We start from the raw sequence: 20,426 nt of genomic DNA, 5'->3' as shown, positions 1-20,426 counted from the left end.
GTGCCTTTTCCTAGATTTGTATATGTGAACTCAGGAAGCAGAGATAGCACAATGACATTACCCTGTCATTATTTCTGGGAAAAGTGAATCTCCTGTAAGCAGCTGCCAACAGATAAAGCACAGTATTCACAGCAGATGCAAAGTGGCTTTGCCCTTTGATCCAAATACTGAAAACTTAGGTATCGCCATGATCGCGCTCTGAATCTGATAGAGCTTCGGATTCAAAAATAATATTTTAATCAATTGGTCTAGCAAATCTAAATCAGAGCATCTATATTAGATACTGGAAGGTGTGACTGTGAGATGTTCCTAAATCATTCTAATTTTGAAATGCTTCTTTACAGAATCAAGCCTGGAAGGAGAATTTGAGACATTGGTAAACACCCTAAGTTCTGAAGCTAATTCTGATTGCCATAAAGAGAATCTCCTTTCTGATGCTGTATTGAAAAGTAAACTACCTATGGAAGATGACAAAGAAGTGAAAAAACAACGTAAAGACCTACTTGAATCAGACAGCACAATAAAGGGAAAAACTCAGAGAAACAGACAGGAACTGTCTTGTATGCAGGAGGCAGCAAAAATTGAGACATGCCCAAAGAATGAAGAAAATCCTTGTTTGCTGGATGCCACAAGGGAAGGCAATGTAGGCAGGTTTCTTAATGTAAGTTGTATTTTTTTACTTCTTTTGTTTCAGTTTATATAGCCACCTATCTGAGCCAATAGCTTTGGCCAGCGAGCAATATTTAAAATCAAAGCTCAAAAATATACAATCACAACTATAAAAATTAAAATACATAGCAGCCAAGAAAAATGCAGCTATCACTAACACAACCAGGAGATGTGTCCCTTCACAGACTCAGGGTCCTGGGACTTCAGAACTTTATGAAAGGGCCAGTAAAGATGGGGACATCCTGATCTCCAGAGGGAGAATATTCAATACTATGGGCACTACAGGAATACCTTCTGGGTCCTGACAACCAACATTCCTTAGCTGACAGGACCCAGAATATGCCCATCCTGCTTGGCCAGTCAGGTAGAAACAACAGGAAAACGTTCCCTTAAGTAGCCAGGTCCTAAACCCTGTAGGGGTTTAAAGAAGCTAACCAGCACTTTGAATTGTATCTGAACGCACACTAGCAACCAGTACAGCTCACATGCACTAGTTTACTATACATGCAGCCACATTCTGCAACTATTAAAGCTTTCAAATGCTCTTCAGGGGCAACCCCATGTAATGAGTATTGTGGTAGTCCAGACAGGTCATTGTGGAATGAATAACATTGAGCAAGGCCTCCCAATCCAGGAACAGGCACAACTGATGCACAACCTGAAAGTGAGAAAAGGTTCTCCCAGCTCTTTTAAGAAGTTGTGAACTCAGAAGGACCTCCATATTGCTCATGATATCTATTTGAGGCAGTGCCACCTCATCCAGAATAAAAAATGGAAGACCCTTAGCCTGAGAATGTTCAAAACCTTAAAGCCACTAAGTCTTACTTGGGTTGAACCATAACTTCTTTCCTAAGAAAAAGGGGTCACCCAAATATACCTAAGACAAGACCAGAAAAATAGTTTCTTGGTTTCTGAGTTCCTTAACCATCACACCAATCTGGCTCTCGCAGGATACCTCACTCTAAACATCAGATGACCTCACTCAGTGGCTTCATGTAGATATTAAACACTGTGCTACTCACCCCCATCTCCCAGAGGGGGTCCAGAACGATTCTGTGATTGATAGCATCAAAATAACACTAAGGTCAAGAATAGCAAGGATGGGTGTACTATCCCCATTCTAATCCTACAAGAGATTATACAAAAGTGCATTCATCAAGGTCTCCTACTCAGGCCTGAATCCCAATTGAAATGGATCAAGTTATTTTCCTATGAAAAAGATATCAGGTATCTTTTCATAATATTACTCTAATTTTGAAAAATGTTAACAGTTTTGCTTGCTATGTGTTGAAATAGTAATAACAATAGCACTTAGACTTAGATTCATATACCACTTCACAGTGATTTCCAGCCCTCTCTAAGCTGTTAACAGAGGCAGCCTATTGCCCCCAACAATCTGGGTCCTCATTTTGCTGATCTTGGAAGAATGGCAGGCTGAGTCAATCTTGAGCCAGTGACGATCCTGGCGGTCAGCAGAATTAGCCTGCGGTACTGCAGTCTAACCACTGCGCCACCACGGCTCTTATACTGAGAACCTTCAGCATCTGTCTGCAGTCTTCAGGAGCAGTGTAACAGCTTTACAACTTTCAATCTGTTTTTGTATTTAACAAATATGATATAAACAGTTAAAGTCTGTAGCTCTTATTTATCCACCAATTTATAAAAGTAAACCAGTTATTTTTTAGTTTTATATTCTACAATTCACTTGTAAATATTGGAAAATCTTTTCAGCCTTATATTTAGAAGCCAGTGATAAGAATAACCAAATGCAAAAGTGGATGATAATTATAAATGAGTGGGTAAATAAATAAATACTTTCAGTATGTAATTAATGATATTTTGCTAAGCCATTATGTCCACCGTAAGGAAATAGGGCTGAAGAGTGGAGCCAGGAAAAAGGTTAGGATTTGAAATGGAGGAAGGGACTTGATGTGAAGAGGTCCTAAGATGAGGTTTATGGTCTCTTCCCCTCCTTTTATTCTTCATCGTGTTGTTACTATTGGAATAGAAGTAGCTGCCTTTGGCCTTTGAAGTTTATTCTACTTGTTGGCTTCTCTGGGAACAATTTTGCTTTTATTGGTCTGGTTGAACTCGGTGGTAGAAAAGTCACCCAAGAAGTGTGGATAGTGGGAGAGTCATTAATCTCTTAACCCAGTAAGCCCAGGACCAGGTACAAAATTATAAAGTTCTTGTATAATTTAACAATTAAAAAGAAATAGGAAATTCATCCAACAGAGACTACTAAAAATTATTCTATGGCTGATAAGAGAAGAATATAAGCAAAATGAATTCAGAGAAGAATCTTAAGTGTAACCATTCACTGTGAAAGGCAGGGCTGTCTGCTTTTGATAGGGCAGGATATCAGGTCCCTAACTGGTGTTCTAACAGTTCGATCCCTGATCCTATTAAGGCTGAGGAGTTGATAAGAATGCTAACGATCAGGATCCTTAAAAGACTGTTGCCATACAGTTTCTTGAAACACAAAGCTTGAAAAAGTCCAACAAAAGTGTTAGAGCTAACAACAACTTTTAACCAACTAAAACAAAGCAAGATATGTTAACAAAATAAATAAAAAAATAACATGTAAAATATATAAAAAGCCAGCACTATGGTTTTATTATTTATTGATAATAAATTCACAGATTTTGTCCTTTATAAAACCATTTCCTCTTTTGCTTTTTTTTTTTTTTTGCATTAATGATGTTAAACATTACAGAAAAGAATAGTTTGCTCAGGCATTCATACCTGACTCAAGTAAAGTATGTTTGCCAAAAGAAATAATCCAAATGTGCACAAAAAGTATATTAAAAGAAAACAAGTGCTTCTATTTTAACTGTTATTTATTTTGTTTATAGCACAGCTGCTCTCCTAATCTCTTCGTACAAAGTGTATTTGTAGAGACTCACAACAGAAATTTCCCCTGGGTGGCGTTCTTCACAAAGAGGTTTGACATATTTTTCTTTGTTAACAAATCCTAAGCATAATTCTGTGAGCAAAAATAAGATTCCTACTAAGAAAAAAATGTATAAAACTGAATACTTGTTCTGTGGTTATCTTCTACTGAACAATACAGAAGGCAGAAAATGGAATGGTGTTATTGCTGATCCATATTAAAAAGAAAAACATAATAGCAAGTGTTTTATCCCATTTATATGCAAATACGACACATCTCTAAGATTGTGTCTGGTTTTTATAGCGTAAATCAGTGGTTCCCAAACTTGGCAACTTTAAGACTTGTGGACTTCAACTCCCAGAGCTGGCTGGAGAATTCTGGGAGTTGAAGTCCACAAGTCTTAAAGATGCCAAGTTTGGGAACCACTGGCGTAAGTGATTGAGTTTGAAGTAATATATTTTTATGTCTGCACAATAAACAAATCTTGATATTTCAAGCAACTGATGAAGTTATTTTGGGATTTGAGCGTGCAGCAGTATATGTTTGTATTGATTAATAGCTACTTGATCTTAGAATGTTTATCTTTGCAACATTAAACACTTCTGCTTTTACCTTGAGTAAATGCTCTGAGTCTTTTAGATGTTATTAAATGTTAATCATATTAATTAGAAACCAGAGACAAAAAGCATGTTTTAAAGTGGGTTTGCAAACAATTATTAAAGACCAATAACGGTGTTAGTTGTTGCTGAAGAAATAATTTCCTTGGCTTTTCATTCTTTCTGCTAATGTTCTCCTGCATGATCTCCAGGGACAGAGCATACTTAAGTGAAGTAAACCATGATTTCATTTGTTTGTTTAACTTTGTTAAGAACAAAAATCTTGATTAGTGCTACTTAAGCACTATCTGCTAGATATTCAAATTTAGTAATCTTAAAATTAAAATTCAGTAATCTAGTACTATCACAGGCTAGGGGTAATTGCTAACACTTTGGAGGACAGAGGGATCTTGACAGATTTGAACATTGGGCCATAGCAAACAAAATGCAGTTCAGTGATAAGGAAGGTAAGATTCTGCACTTAGGGAGAATGGATGTCCTAGTGGACCACCACTTGAGTATGAGCCAGCAGTGTGCTGCAGCTGCCAAAAAGGACCATGTAATCCTAAACCGCTTCAACAAGAGGGATAGCATCAGGATCTTGGGAAGTACCATTTTATACTGCACTAGTGAGATCACATTTGGAATACTGTGTACAGTTCTTATCACCAAGATAGCTGTAAATTATGTGAAGAACAGACATTGTTGCTGCCTTGTTGGCAGTCTTAAACCCCATCCCATATTTGTACACTCATAAAAGTAAGTGTAAGTCCTCATGGATTTTTGCTATTATTCTAATTGTATGGCATATTTGCTTTGCAGACATGTAAAAGCTGGAACTGAACTTACATGGGATTATGGTTATAAAGCTGGAAGTATGCCTGAGACAGAGACTACCTGCCAGTGTGGGAGTCTGAAATGTCGGAAAAAAATCTTGTAGAGTTTTTGTATGTATTAATCTAGAACCTGGTGAAATGGTTAGCGTACAAATAATGTACTTTTTTTAAAAAAAGGATTGATACGCACAACCTTTTTGGATCAAGGCATCTCTGTACCATCTACATTTATTAATGGAAGCATCTCATTCCAGTCTAGGGCTGATTTCTGTCACTGCTCTGAGTTTTGAACAGCTTCATTGGATTTCAGTTTTTAGTGATTTGAGATAATTGCAAAGATATTTTTTTGGATCTCAAAAAGGAATTGGTAAAACCAGATACAGTAGTTCCTCAGGGACAGGTCTAAGATATGCTGCTGAGAATTTCCAGTATATTATATACACAGTAGTGAGTCTTAAATGTATGAAGTACTGAGTCACATGGACTAACATACTAATATAGTAACAGGCAGCTAGCTTCCTATAGTCGTATTTGTAAAGATGGAATTTTTTTTAGCAAGCCATTGGCTATTGCGTGAAAAGATGGTGGTAATAAAAATATCTAGTAGAATAACAAAGGTTTGACAGACATGTAATAGCAGCACACATGTGACTTATAATCATATCCTACAATACACATTGCAGAGGTGGGATTGAAAAACTTTTACCACCAGTTCTGGGGGCGTGGCAGGGGAAAATCCTCATTCCCTCCCCATTCTCAAAATTTCTGCTGCTGGTTCTCCAGAACCTGTCAGAACTAGCTGAATACCACCTCTGCAGCTTTGCCCCTTCTACTCAAATTCCTATGAATACTCATAATCAAGAAGACCAGACTTGGCTTGGAGTGGCATACTGAAAATTGAGGAAAGGTTAGGACAGAGAACTGGTCCTAAAAGACAATAGCTGAAATGTACTCATTGTATTTAATTAACTATATGTATACTATTTTAATATGATATATTGGTCTGTATTTAATCATCTACTTTGTTGTATAATAAAACTTTATTCAGTACCAATTTTTTCAGGCAGTTTTTGCAGGATTCCTTTCACTTTCTTAGTTGTAAGTCAATTCTTGTGTACACAATTTTGTGTGCTGTAACCTTTTATTTAATTACTTGATTACTGTGATAAAGATGACAAATTTTGTCATTCTTACTTTATACTTTACTTGTATGCCAAAGTCTCAAAAGCTCTGCCCAGCTAACAAAGAAACAATCTCTTAATTATGTTATATCAGAAGCGTATTCTGATGGCTTTTTGATAGTATACTATATAGCCATGATGGTGAACCTATGGCATGCATGCCACAGGTGGCACGCAGAGTGCTCTCTGCTGGCACACACATTGTCGCCCCAGGTCTGTTTACTGTTTATCACTTTGTCTCTCTGCTCTCTCTTGGATTTTGGCTCCCTCTTGTTTCTAGGTGCTGGCTGAAATGCTGTGGGCATAATGTATTTATATTTCAGTAAGGCATTTGACAAAGTAGGCCACAACTTACTTCTTGGCAAGCTAGAAAAATGTGGAATAGACAGCACCATCACCAGATGGATTTGTAACTGGCTGACAAAACATATTCAACATGAAGTCTACATCCACATGGAAGGAAGGAAGCAGTGGGATACTGCAAGATTCTTTATTAGGCCCAGTACTCTTCAGTATCTTCATAAATGATTTAGATGAGGGAATAGAAGAGGAACTCATCAAATTTGCAGATGACAATAAGCCGGTAAGAAGCACCAACACCTCAGAAGATAGGCTCAAGATTCAGATGGATCTTGGCAGATTGAAAATGGTGCTATCTCACAAAATGAAATTCAATGTAGAGAAAAATAAGATTTTACTCTTAGGCAAGAAAAAATACCTCTACAGGTACAAACCAGAGGGGGGTTGCTCCCGGTTCAGCCCGGTTTGGCTGAACTGGTAGCAGTGGTGGTGGAGGATCTACCCACCCGCCCAGACGCTTCTGTGCATGTGCAAAAGCTTCTGTGCATGCACAGAAGTGTTGCACGCAAGCACAAGCTAACTGCTAGTAAACCGGTTAGCAACCCACCCCTAGTACAAACTAACTGAAACTTGATTCAATACCAGTAACGGTGAGAGGGATCTTAGAGTCTTAGTGGACAATCACTTAAATATGAGCCAATTGTGTGTGGCAGCAGCCAAAAAAGCCAATGCAATCCTAGGCTGCATTAATAGAGAATCAAGATCATATGAAATATGACTTAGTAAGACCACACGTGAAATATTGCATCCAGTTTTGGTCACAACAATATAAAAATGTTGAGATACTGGAAAGAATGCAGAGAAGAGCAACAAGAATGATTTAGGGGGCTGGAGGCTAAAATTTATGAAGAACAGGAATTAATCTAGTGAAAAGAAAGATTAGGGGAGACATGGTTGCAGTGTTCCAATATTTGAGGGGGTACTACAAAGATAAGGAGTCAACCTATTTTCAAAAGCACAGAAGGCAAGAGAAGAAACGTGGAAACTAATCAAGAAGAGGACCAACCTAGAACTAAGGAGAAATTTCCTAATGGTGAGAACAAATAACCAATGGAATGCCTTGCCTTCAGAAGTTGTGTTCAGAAGTTTTTAAGAAGAGACTGGGCAGCCACTTGTCTGAAATGGTATAGGGTCTCCTGCTTGAGCAGGAGTGGTGGACTGGAACACCTCTGAGGTCCCTTTCAACCCTGTTATTCTCTGTTCTTTTTGCATTTTGCAATCTTGGCCTTTAATTTGTTCCAGTGGTGTTGCAGGATTTGGTCTCTCTCTCTCTCTCTCTCTCTCTCTCTCTCTCTCTCTCTCTCTCTCTCTCTCTCTCCCTCTCCCTCTCCCTCTCCCTCTCCCTCTCTCCCTCTCCCTCTCTCCCTCTCCCTCTCTCTCTCTCTCTCTCCCCCCTCCCTCTCCCCCCCTCCCTCCCTCCCTCTCTCTCTCTCTCTCTCTCTCCCCCGCCCCCCAAGTTATACCTGGGTTGATAATTTTAACACCTTAGCTTGAATGCTGAAATAAATTCTTTTTCCTTTTGTCTGGTTCTTTAGTCTCTTGTGGTGTCACTCAAAGAATCTCAGTTCTTGATATGGATTTAATTCCATCTTGATCATTTCCAGTGGATGTATTATTTAATTTTATACTTGTTTTTGAGAACTTACAGCAAAAGTACAAATTCTGCAGACCCCTCATGTCCTGGACATAAACTGTTTTAACTCTCCTTGGGATTGCATGCCAAAACAACTAGACACAGAGACAGTTTTTCCCCCCTCATGCAGTCACTCTGCTGAACAGCTAATTCTCACTGTGCTACCTAATGTCTATTAACCCATATAGTATTGTTGCAGAAAATGAGACAAGACCAGCTCTTTGTCAAAGGGAAAGGTTTATTTGCGCAAAGGTTCAGGAGCAAAACCTGAACCCCGAATGGCAGTTGTGTACAGTCTTTTATACTCTTTGACAACTTATCGATCATCCCCAAATACCTGGCCTTCCTGTGTCACGTAGACCCCTTTCCTGTGTCATGTAGACCTCTACACAATCTCCCAAAACAGACATGACATTCATTACTCATTTACCTCCCCACAGGGGGTATTGGTGCAAATATCCTGTTTCATTTGTTTTAGTTAGGGGAAGCAAACAGAACAACTAATCTTAAGGGTAATCATTCCTTTTTCCCATTCCACATGGTAAAGAAACTTAATACCCAAAGAATCTGTCTAGTTGTCAAATTCTCTTTTAGTATGGCTGTAATATTATGTTCTATTCAAGAAGCTGAAGACCCACCCGCTCCTAGGAAAATGAAATATTCTAGGAAATATGAAAAAGGCAGAATATCCTCCCTGGATGAGAAATGGTGAAACATGTTTTTATAGGCAGGAAGCAGATTCACTCTTAATAGCTCCCACTCTCCTCAATTGCTCACAGCATGCATGCACACATGCACCCACACATATATATCCCTCAATGGACATTTCTTCCAACACTATTATTTATCATTCTTATTTCCTTTACTTCCCCTTGTATTGGATTATTTATTACTACCACTATTATTATTTTCTGTTCATGTACACTGAGTGCTTTTGCACCAGAGATCAATTGCAGCCTGAAAGATCTTGCCTCTCCAAATCTTCGCAAGAAAGCAGGACTCTTGAAACTGAAGTTATTCCAAAAGGAGCTTTTATTGAAAGGCTTGCGATAGGAAGAGGTCTAGGCAGGAACTAAACCTTCTCACTTAGAACAGCAATTTAAAGCAGTGCAAACAAAATCCCTCCCACAGTACAGCAATGCAGGAAACAGAAGCTTAACTTAGAGATCCCTCCAATCCTCCCCCCTCCCACCAGAATGCCAGCGTCCCAATAGAAATATATGGGACCTGACACAGACCCTCTCCTTCTGTGAAAAACATCCTAGCTAACTTAACTATAACGACCCAAGGAGACGTAGAAGATTCTAACTAATTTATTTGCAACAGGAAGATTGCTTGTGGGCAATCGCTCTCTCTCTACTTCTCCGGAGGGCTTCAGCAGCACCGGTTAACTTGCCGGCCGTCTTGTCTCTTGCACACAATGCACTGCCCCCGCCTTTGATGCCAGCTGTTCTCACTCCGCCAGCAGACTTTGGAAATCTAGCTCTTCTTCCACAATCATCTTTTGCCTTGTCTCGCATTTTGCCGCTGCCGCCGCTCTTAGCAGATGCAACGCATCCGCCCCCGTGCCCGAGCTATTAGAAGTGAAAGCGTTTGCTCTGTTCTCGGCTTCTCCAACTAAGAAACGAAACCTTTCGATTACAGGTAGCTGTCAGGAAGCCTCTGGGCTCCTCCCAAAATACCGGCCGCTTCCTGGAAGGCTCAGTGCCGCTCAAGCCGCCCTGTGGGCTGTCCGGTCTCTCTTCCAGGCGCTCCAAGGCTTGTCACGTAGAAGCGAGAGAAAGCAGGGCGTTTCCCCTCGGAAGCTGCTCTTCTCCGGAGACAAGTTGCGGACCCTCCTGCTGGGGTCGCCGGGCAAGCGGAAAAGCCTCCCCAAGAGCTGCTCCTTCCCGGGAGCCTGCGCGATCGTCGCTCCTCTTGTTTCGGGTCTCGGCTAACGGTAAGGATCGGGGAATGAGGGTGGCAGTCTGGCCGTCCCTTCGCGGAGCATTGGCTTGTACCCCTGGCGCTGGGAAAAGGCTTCGGTCTCCCGCCTCCTGGCTTTGTGCGGGTCTTTGGGAAGGTCCGTTCAACCGTTCCGCTCCTGGCTTTGTGCAGCCGCTGCCGCCTTCGTCCGTGGGTTGGCAGCGGCTCCGACCGCTTAGCTCCTCACCCGGGCAAAACCTCCCGAGAAGAAGGTATTCGGGCTTACCTTTTCCTCCTTCCCAGCCTTCGCCGCAACTTGTATTCGCAGCCCGCAGCCTCGTCACTTGAAGAATTGACACTGTCGAGATGAGGTTTGCTTCACGTGAATAACTTTCGTGAGAATCGTGCTGACTACTACCAGTCCCGGCATTGTGTTCAAGTTGGTTACAGACGTCCTGCTTTAATACATCTCCTCTGATATTTCTCTCGGTATTGGCTCCCCAGGTAATAATTCCGGGGTCTTTTTGTCCTTTCTTGACGAGTGGGAAGGAAGGGGGGGCACCTTTGCATCTCTCCAATCCTGCAGTTCCCCAGAGAAGTCCTGAGTGCTCTTCAGCCAGTTTATTCAGTATTCTGGGGATTATTTCATCAGAGCCTGGAGATTGAAAGCATTCAAATTAGCTTGAAGATCCCTTTAGCACAGTGTTTCTCAACCTTGGCTACTTGAAGATGTCTGGACTTCAACTCCCAGAATTCCCCAGCCAGCATTCGCTGGCTGGGGAATTCTGGGAGTTGAAGTCCAGACATCTTCAAGTGGCCAAGGTTGAGAAACACTGCAAGTTTAGCATGTCCTTACTGATCTGCACCCTCTACTGTCTGTACTCCCAAATGAACACATTTGTGGCACAAGGTGGGTATTGGGAGTAGTTGTATCATCCGCTTCTCATAAAGCAAGAAATAGCATCCTTTAATTTTTCATTCCTCACTTAATTAGCATCCTGTGCCACCTCTGCTTTTTTTAAGATGCCACTTCTAACATCAAAGCTTTATTGCTGCTCCCCCAAACCAGCAATGTGTACATTGTTTGTAGCTACCCCCTCTCAAATGTTTTTAAAAACAAATAATGATAAAGCACTACACAGAAATAATCCTCAGCTAGAACCTGCATCACAGCATGAGGAAGAGCAGCATCGGCATCGGGAGGAGCAGCGTAGTTCACCAACATGGAAGTTCACAGGGCCCTTGTCTGTTCCTCCATCACTACTTTTCTATTCAGGCATTCTGGACTTCTTCATGCAGGATAATTGGTTCCAACACAAAACTGCGGAGGACAAAATCGCGCTCGACGAAAGCGCGCATTTGACGTCATCACAGCGCGACGAAAACATCGCGCTGTGATCGAAAAATGTAAAAATAAAGCGAAAACCTTACCCTAACCCCCCCAAACCTAACCCTAAATCTAACCCTAAACGTAACCCTTAACCTAACGCTAAACCTAACGCTAACCCTTAACCTAACGCTAAACGTAACCCTAACGCTCTAAACCTAACCCTAACCCTTAACCTAACCCTAACCCTAACCCTAAACCTAACCCTTACCTTTATGTGAATCGGCTTGCTTTAATTTTAATTTTATTTCAATTTTTAATTTTTTTCGTCGCGCTGTGATGACGTCAAATGCGCGCTTTCGTCGAGCGCGATTTTGTCCTCCGCGGTTTTGACGGGTCACGGGATAATTAGTGATCAGAGGAATTGCCAACAAAGGCAGACAAGCTGCTGAAAAGTGGAGGCACCTCTTGGCTGGCCTTCGTGCTGGCTTCTTGCTAGTTGCCCACCTCAACAAGTGACTTTGGATGGTCTACATCATCTAGTTGTGTTAGCCCTAGACATTTGCTTGATTGTATTGTTAACATAGTATTGCTGGGAAAGAGAGGGATGAGACCTTTGAGAAAGAGCAAGCTCACCACCTGGAGTGAGCAGATATTTCATCCCTCCTGGGATCCAGAGTTTTGGTGCTACCTGGGAAGGAAGTTTAAGACAGCCCCACCCTCTCCTTAGTTGGAGAGTTTGTTTTATAGAAAGGAAACTGAAAGCAAGTAGGTCTCTGGGTGCTGCAAGAAAGAAGTTAAACCTGTTGGCCAGCAGTGATTTGGAAAAAGAAACTTCCACTCAAAGAAAACACCTCAGCAGTATAGTAAAAAGTAGCAGCAAGAGAAAATTTCTCTTGGAGCTGATGGCACCTATTTCTACATCTTTACTTCAGGCCATAGAGAATAGGCAGTGGAAGGCTTGAATTGGTGCCTGAAGGCTATGAGAAAGTGGTTGGTATGAAACCAGCTTAGACTGAATCTTTAAAAACTGGAGGTGCTGTTTCTGCAGAAATCATCAGATCTCAAGATAACACCATCTTTAGATTTGGGTAGGATGCTACTGTTTCTTTTAGTGCATACAACCAATTTTGTTGTATTTAAGTACAATGACAATAAAAGATCATACTTATATGCTAGTTCAACAGGCACAGGCCAGGTCAGGAGAGCAATTATCCAACTAAAGCTGTGTCATCAGGTGTGATTCTTTTCCAGGATCAAGAGGCACTATCAATTATAACTCAGATCACCTGTTGTCTGATTAACTGAGTTTGCTTCAAAGCTACCTTGAAGATATTTTGGAAGCTCAGTTGGTATAAACTGCTGGATGCTGACAGGTGAAAGCTGGGACAAGAAAAAGCAGCCTTACAGAAGCTGCATTGGTTGCCAGAGCTTCTAGTGCTGGAAGTCACCTGTAAAGTCCCATATAGTTTGAGTCCTCATTGCTTCAAGGCCCATATTTTCTTTGTATATTTCCTTGTATATTGTACCTGTCCAATATATGCTATAGAGTCCTTCTTTCCAGATGTGAACGAGGTGGGCTTCCAGAAGGAGATCTTTTCAATTGTACTTGTTTGCTGTGGAACAGTTTATCCATAAGGACACAATAGTTACTTATCTGTTCTGACCCCCCTCTTCGCTATTACACACACGACAGTCAGACAAGGCTTGTAAAAGAATGTCTTTATCAGTCCTGGCTCAAGTTGGCTGCAAACTCAAAAATAAATGTAGATAAAGTCTCTGGCAAAACGTTACACAGCAAAAGCAAAACAAAAAGCTCTTACAGCAAACCAGGTTGACAGAAAGCAAATCACTTATCCAAGTGCCTCTTTGAATCAGGTTTTACAGAAAGCAAATCACTTATCTAAGTGCCTCTTTAAATCACAAAACTGAACTCACGAACAAACCACGATGAACCACGAACCACAAACATTGACTTCTGCCACTAAGGCATGGCACCATCCGTCTTTTATCTGCAGAAGATGACCCTAACGAGCAACAGCTGCTCATTATTCCTGCATCCCGACGCAACTCACAGCAAGCTGCTGCTGAGTCACAACACTTATCTATAGGTAGTCCTTGCTTAATTACAATTCTGGAGATTAGAATTTCTGTCCCTAAGTGATACAATACAAATTCTATCCCTATGTGATGCGTGTTGCATAAAGTGCAACATCAAGCAATCACATCACTTAGCAACAGCAGTTCCAGCAGTCTCAGTTGCTATTGTTAAATGAAGATTGTGGATTGTTAAGTGAGGACCTCACATGACATTACTTGTGGCTTACCACCTGTTTCCAAGCAAAGTCAATAGGGAAGCCAGCAGAAAGTTGTAAGTCCCAGAAGCAGGCAGGCAAATGAGTGCTATGGATATAACTGGGTGGAGTGTGGGTGCTGCAGCACCAGAAGACTGGGTAGTGGAAAGAGACAACACAGGGCAAATGCAGGAAAGGGCATTGCACGACTGCATGAATGCAGTTGTGTATGCATGCAGACTATGGAGGGTGGGTAGGGGGCTGCTGTGGGCATGTGCTTCTATAGAATATGAGGTCCTACATAGTGGGTTCCTTGGAGTAAAATTGGCAGGAGTGACTTGTGACCTTCTCTGCCAGCTTGACTTTGCTTGTGGGAAATTAGAAGAGAAGGTTGCAAAGAGCAATCATGTAACCATAGAATGCTGCAACCATTGTAAGTATGAGACAGTTGCCAAGCACCCAGATCATGATCACATGACAACAGGGGTGTTAGGACAGCTTCACCTGCTGGTTAAGTCTCTGCAGGCCTTCCAAACTCTCTGCACACTCCTTTTTTTGCAAAAACTGGGCCCGTTTCCACAAAAAAACAGGCCATTTTTTGCCCTCCCCAGCCCCCAGGAGCACTCTACAGGCCTCCCACACCCTCGCATGCTCCGGTTTTGTGAAAAACGGGCATGGTTTTCACCTCCCAAACCCCCCATGCATCGCATTTTTGCCTTCCCCGGCCCCCAGGAGCACTTTACAGGCCTCTCAAACTCTCTGCATGCCCCCTTTTCCTGAAGCTCAGCGGGAGGGGCTACAGCTGGGTTTAGTCACAGCCTGATTGGTCCAGAGACTGAGGGAATTTTCTTAAAGACACCATCCTTCCCTACTGGCTCCCAGTTTCCTCTCAGTCTCTGGTCCAAGCACTAGTTTTGGTTCCTTGGGGTACTGATAGTTATTATATTTAATTTGATTAATTGGGTATTCTAAATTCTTAAATTATTGGACTGCTGGCCATCGAGTCTGATAGTCAGTCTCATAAGGAAGCAGGGCTTCCCGGTCCTTGCCTCTGGGCCTGAGGGGGCTTTGCCCAACTCCTGGATGTGCAGGGGTGACGGGCTCCCATTGCAGCCGAGAATCCTAGAGGCTCCAGGGCGAACTATTTGGCATCAGGTAGGATCACAGGGGCTGCAACTGCAGTTGCAAAACCATGCCGCTGGGATTGCCTCGCCGCTACTTAAAGCCCCACCATGGTCTTAACAGCCTTGCCGCAGCTGAGAAAGTTTGTCATGTCGCCCTAGCCTCGCCGTGTTTTTTTTAAGCAACCGCGGCTTCAAAGATTTGCCAGCATCTCCTGAGACTCTGAAGCCTTCGCAGCGACATAGACAAGGCAATCAAGGAGGGGAGCAGAGCGAATAGCCTCAGCTCGCCGGGAGGCCATTGCCTCAGAGCCATTTCACCGGGTGGCCACCATTTATGTTCGCCATGTGGCCATTTTGGAGTGACCTCGTAGCGGTGGCAAATGTCTACAGCTAAAGCCTGCATTGTGGCCACACATTGAGGCCGGCAGGACTCTATTCATCCCACATCGCACCCAGATATCGAGGCCGGGAGGCTCCGATTTAACTCCCCATGAGAATCCAGACATGTGAGTGGGGCATGGCCTCTACAAGTACCGGGTCACTGCAGGCCCCTGAAGAGAGCATTGACAATGGGAGAGAGGAAGGCCAGGGCAGGCTATGAACCAGGGCAGCGGCTTCTAGGCTGTCTGCGCCCTTCTAGACTACAGTGAGGGATGAACTTCGAAGACAAAAGGCCTTGGAGAAGCGAGCAGCCAGAGCTGAGAAACAATCTCACCCTGTTAGGCCGCATCTCCAGACAGATCCAGGTCACCTATGAGGGCCATTCCACCGCCCTCTCCCTCCCCATGTAGGGGCTTCAGTCCTTCCTCTTCCTCCATTTCCCTGGTTAGACTTTGCAGGCAGGTGACCCCACCTTCCCCCCCTATCTCCCCTTCAGAAAGGGGATCTGGGGATTATCTATCATCCTCTCACCTAGCTTCCCAGGGTCCAGCTCCCATGCGACCCTCAGACGGCCCATTCTCCTTCGGTGGTCAGCAAGGCCTCAACACTGGAGGAGCATACTCATCCAGAATTAGGCTTCTCAGACGACGACGAGACTATTCCTCCAGACTCCCAGGTCTTTCCAGGCCTCTTTATACCACCGGCCTTCAAGCCTCTCTTACATAAGGCCAAGAAAACTACTCAGATTGGCACAGGGGCCCTGCCAGTGTCTCAACACAGGGACCCCTATCTAACTATGTTTATCAATCCCAATACAAATAAGGAGGAGGTTCCAGCCCCTCCTCTCTTCCTTGAGGTGGTTCAGAACCAGTGGGCCCGACCATCCTCTTTGCCCAACCCTGGGAGTAATGACCGCCGCTTCTACAATATGGAGCAGGCTTTTTCCAAGGTCCTTCAATTGCCAACTGTAGATCCCCCCATTGCGCTCATGGTCAACGCCTCCATCGTAGTTTCCAGTGATGTGGCAGATAAATTGAAGCTTGAGGATAAATGAGCGGAGCTCACCTTACGCAAAAGTTTTACTGCTTCCGCCTGGGCGATCAAATCAGTGGCCGCAGCTTCCTATTTTAACTGAACAACAGTCATGTGGCTTCGCCAGCTACAGGATCGCATTCCAATCCAGGATGAACGCGTCCATCAAGACCTGGCTAAAATTATTGCGGCCACACAATTTTCTGCAGATCCATCAAGTTTGCATCCAGGGCACTGTCCACTTCAGTCACATCTAGACATCTCTTGTGGCTTCGCAATTGGAAAATGGACAACAAGTCCAAATGGGAGTTGGCTGCAGTTCCTTTCACTGGTCCAAATCTTTTCGGGGAATCTCTTGACCCAATCCTTGTGGAGAACAAGGATAAGAAAAAGGTTCTCCCTTCTAATTCCAAGAAGCAGGACTCTCATCCCTCTTCTTACAGGAGACCTTCTTCGTGCCGGCCTCCCGAACTCGACTTCCGGCAGCAGCATTATGCCCCCTGTAAATATGACAGGCAGAGTCATCAATCCTTCTACCAGGATAGGAGTAGATTTCAGGGACAATCCAAGTATCCCTTTCGAGGGTGGGGTGGCCATCCTTTCCACAGAGGGAAATGATTCCAACCCGAGTCAACCCATAGGTGGCTACCTGGCATCCTTCGCGAATCAGTGGGATCAGATAACATCAGACGCTTTGGTCAGGTCCACGATCAGGTATAATTCCATGTGGTCGGCGTTCGCCTCCTGGTGCGAGAGAGTCAGTCTCTCTCTGGCTCATGCCTCAGTGGCTCAGGTCCTTGAATTCCTTCAACATGGCCTAGACCACGGCCTTTCCCATAACACCCTACATAGGCAGGCAGCTGCCCTCTCCTCCATTCTGGCAGGGGATGGTCGCTTTTCTTTGTTCCAGGTTCCCTTAATTAAACGGTTCCTCAGAGGGGCGGCGAACTTACATCCCCCTCCTATCCATCATTTTCCGACATGAGACCTCTCTACCATGCTCAGGGCCCTCAGGGGCGCTCCCTTCGAACCGCTGAGGACAGTTTACCTCAGATTCCTCACTTGAAGGTAGCCTTTCTCGTTGCCGTTACCTTGGCTCGGTGCATATCTGAATTGGTAGCATTGTCGTCCAAGGACGACCTTTGCCAATTCTGCTAAGACAGGGTCATCCTTAGATTAGATCCAACCTTCATCCCGAACATCAACTTCCTTTTTCATAGGTTGCAGGAAATCATACTCCCTAACTTCTGCCCCTCACTTTCACATGAGAGGGAGCACCGGCTGGATGTACGCCGCACTTTGCGCATCTACCTTAAATGCACATCCTCCTTCCGCCGGTCAGAAGCACTCTTTCTATCCTTTCAGCCCAGCACAACGGGTGCTAGAGTTTCGTCTACCACCATTGGTAGATGGTTGAGACAGGCCATTAGTGAGGCGTATTTAGCCTCAGGGAATACTCCTCCCCAGGGGATCATGGCCCATTCCACTTGAAGTGCTGCTACCATGGCCATGTGGGCCACTAGGGCACCCATGGAGGACCTTTTCAGGGCGGCCACCTGGGCCTCCGCAACACCCTTTATCTGACAGTATCGTTTGGACTGTTTTGCCTCGGTGGACGCGTCTTTTGGGCGTCAAGTTCTTCAAAAGGTGGCGGCCTCCCCTCTTCCAGGATCTTCATCCCACCCTGGGACTTAGCTTGGGTATATCCCAGCTGTAGCCCCTCCCACCGAGCTGCAGGAAAAAGAACGTTGGTCCTTACCTGAACGTTTCTTTTCTGCAGTGAAGACAGGAGGGGCTACATCCCACCCTAGTAAGTTCAGTTAGGCCCAGCGAGGGGTGGTCGTGGTGTGTCTCCAGTTGTTTTGCCTTACATAAGATTTACAGCTGCTCCATTCAACCTTGAGGAAACTGGGAGCCAGTAGGGAAGGATGGTGTCTTTAAGAAAATTCCCTCAGTCTCTGGACCAATCAGCTGTGACTAAACACAGCTGTAGCCCCTCCCGCCTTCACTGCAGAAAAGAAACTTTCAGGTAAGGACCAACATTTTTTTCCCACAAAAAATGGGCTGTGCAGAACGTTTGGGAGGCCTGCAGAGTGCTCCTGAGGGCTGGGGCGGGCAAAAACTTTTTTTAAAACTTACCTCTTCAAAATCTTGGTGCCTCTTCCGTGTGTCTTATAGTCCAAAAAATATGGTAAGTTTAGTAAATTTAATATATTTTCTAAGGTATTCCTTATTTTTCAAGATGTGTTTTATCCAGCTACCAGATGTTTATGAGGGTCCAAACCAGTGGTGGGATTCAAATTTTTTTACTAACCAGTTCTGTGGTGTGGCTTGGTGGGCGTGGTTTGGTGGGCATAGCAGGGGAAGGATACTGCAAAATCTCAATTCCCGCTCCACTCCAGGGGAAGGTTAGTGCAAAATCCTCATTTTCTCCCAATCAGCTGGGACTCGGGAGGCAGAGAATAGATGGGGGCGAGATCAGTCAGAGAAGGTATTTACCAGTTCTCCAAACTATTCAAAATTTCTGCTACCGGTTCTCCAGAACTGATCAGAACTTGCAGAATACCACCTCTGGTCCAAACTCAAGGACACTTTCTAAATTAAAAAAAAGAAGTGTAGGCTTGGGAAAGTCAGAATTGAATAATAAAAAGAAATCAATAGTTTGTCTGTAGAAAATGTGCCGAGCAATGTGTAAAGCCCAACAAAGGATAAATCCATTGTATATATTTATGTATTTACATGTTTACCACTCCCACTGATTGTATAGATTTTCCAATCCCTACAAGTGCATTTGGAGGGATCTCAAGCTAGCTGACTGATTATTGCAAAAACTATGCATTTAGGAGTATAAAGTAGAAATATACAGAATTGAAAACAGCATTGCAATAGGTGTCCAGGTGCTTCTTAAAAAGCTTATCTAAATTGGCTGGAAGCAGTTTAGAATTGGACATTGTTTCCCACCAGTTTTATATTGCCAAATTTAAAACAGGATTGTCTGGTTATACTGAGGATATGAAAAGTTATTATCTTACAATAATAATCCCTTGAAAGAACTCTGTGTATTTGGCCGGTAATGAATAACACAGAAATTGATCTTCTTTATTTTCAATATTAGTATTATTACCATTATGAAATTGTGTGTGTGTGTGTGTGTGTGTGTGTGTGAAATTTGAATTAATCCTGAGAAGCAGATTACTCATTTTAATTTCTAGCTTTGTTCTCATTGTTTTTATATTTGTATTTTAACTCATGTACAGTATCTGTTTCACAAACAGAACTGAGAACAACCTTATGAGGTATTAGACCAAAAATGCTATCTAGGATTTTACAACTGAAAATGCTAGAAAGCGCATCTTGAATATGCAAGGAATATTTTTTTCTTATAATGTAATAGTCTCTCATCTTATGAAACCACACATATTTCGGATTCTTCTTAAAGAATATCTTCTTAAACTTTTTTAGAGGGCTGATTGGAGTTCAGAGACAGATTTAAACATTTTTCTAATTAAATGTTTTTGAGCCCCATGTCAAGACATTAAAAGCAAAATATCAGTAGTGCTAGAGGATACTAGCTTGTGAAATAGTGCATTTTTTAAAAATGTACTGTTTAGAGCCATTTAGGATGATGGGTTAATAGTGTTTTAATCTCTAAAATATTTTTCTAGGGTGTTGCAAATGGCAAAGATGATAAAAAGAAAGTGTGCGTTTTGTCCAGATGATGAACCGACTGCGATTATGTACATTGCTGAAGAACGGAATCTTGCAGTTCACCAGGAATGTTTGGTGAGGTTTGCTAATGACATTCAAAATGTGTCCCATAACTGATTGGAAAATGAAAAAAGATCTGAAGCACTTGTGAGGCAATTCATAATTGATAAACATTTCTTTTATGGCACATGTACTATACTTTTATAGGTATGCACTACAGTTTCAAGAGTTAAAATTTAAATATGTTCCTGGCTTAAAGTAGACTGGAGTACAAGAAGGCCATAATAGGACTTCCTGGGGGCGTGGCCTGTTGCCGAGGAGGGCTCCACCGAGCTCCTCAGAGATCTGGTCTGTATATCTAAATAACATCATAGATAGCACCCCTTTTTGGCTAAGAAAGGGGCAGGGAGGGTAGCTCCGTAGACTAGGGTCTATTCGTAAGCCACAGCCTTTTTCTTTTTTTGGCTGTGGAAGAGATTAGATCCAG

General features: G+C 43.1%; 1 protein-coding gene across 1 annotated transcript in view; it reads left to right on the top strand.

The window, feature by feature from the left end:
• Window positions 1-20,426, top strand: part of SETDB2 (SET domain bifurcated histone lysine methyltransferase 2) — a 54,013-nt gene that overhangs the window by 15,453 nt on the left and 18,134 nt on the right. Inside the window, exons 11-14 of the mRNA XM_032213041.1 lie at window positions 345-661; window positions 3,525-3,613; window positions 4,981-5,094; window positions 19,897-20,014. Of these exons, the coding sequence (XP_032068932.1) occupies window positions 345-661; window positions 3,525-3,613; window positions 4,981-5,094; window positions 19,897-20,014 (638 nt within the window). The remainder of the gene's footprint in view (window positions 1-344; window positions 662-3,524; window positions 3,614-4,980; window positions 5,095-19,896; window positions 20,015-20,426) is intronic.

This window comes from Thamnophis elegans, chromosome 3 (assembly GCF_009769535.1).
Source record: "Thamnophis elegans isolate rThaEle1 chromosome 3, rThaEle1.pri, whole genome shotgun sequence".
Classification (NCBI taxonomy): Eukaryota; Metazoa; Chordata; class Lepidosauria; order Squamata; family Colubridae; genus Thamnophis; species Thamnophis elegans.
This window is presented reverse-complemented; position numbering and strand designations above follow the sequence as displayed.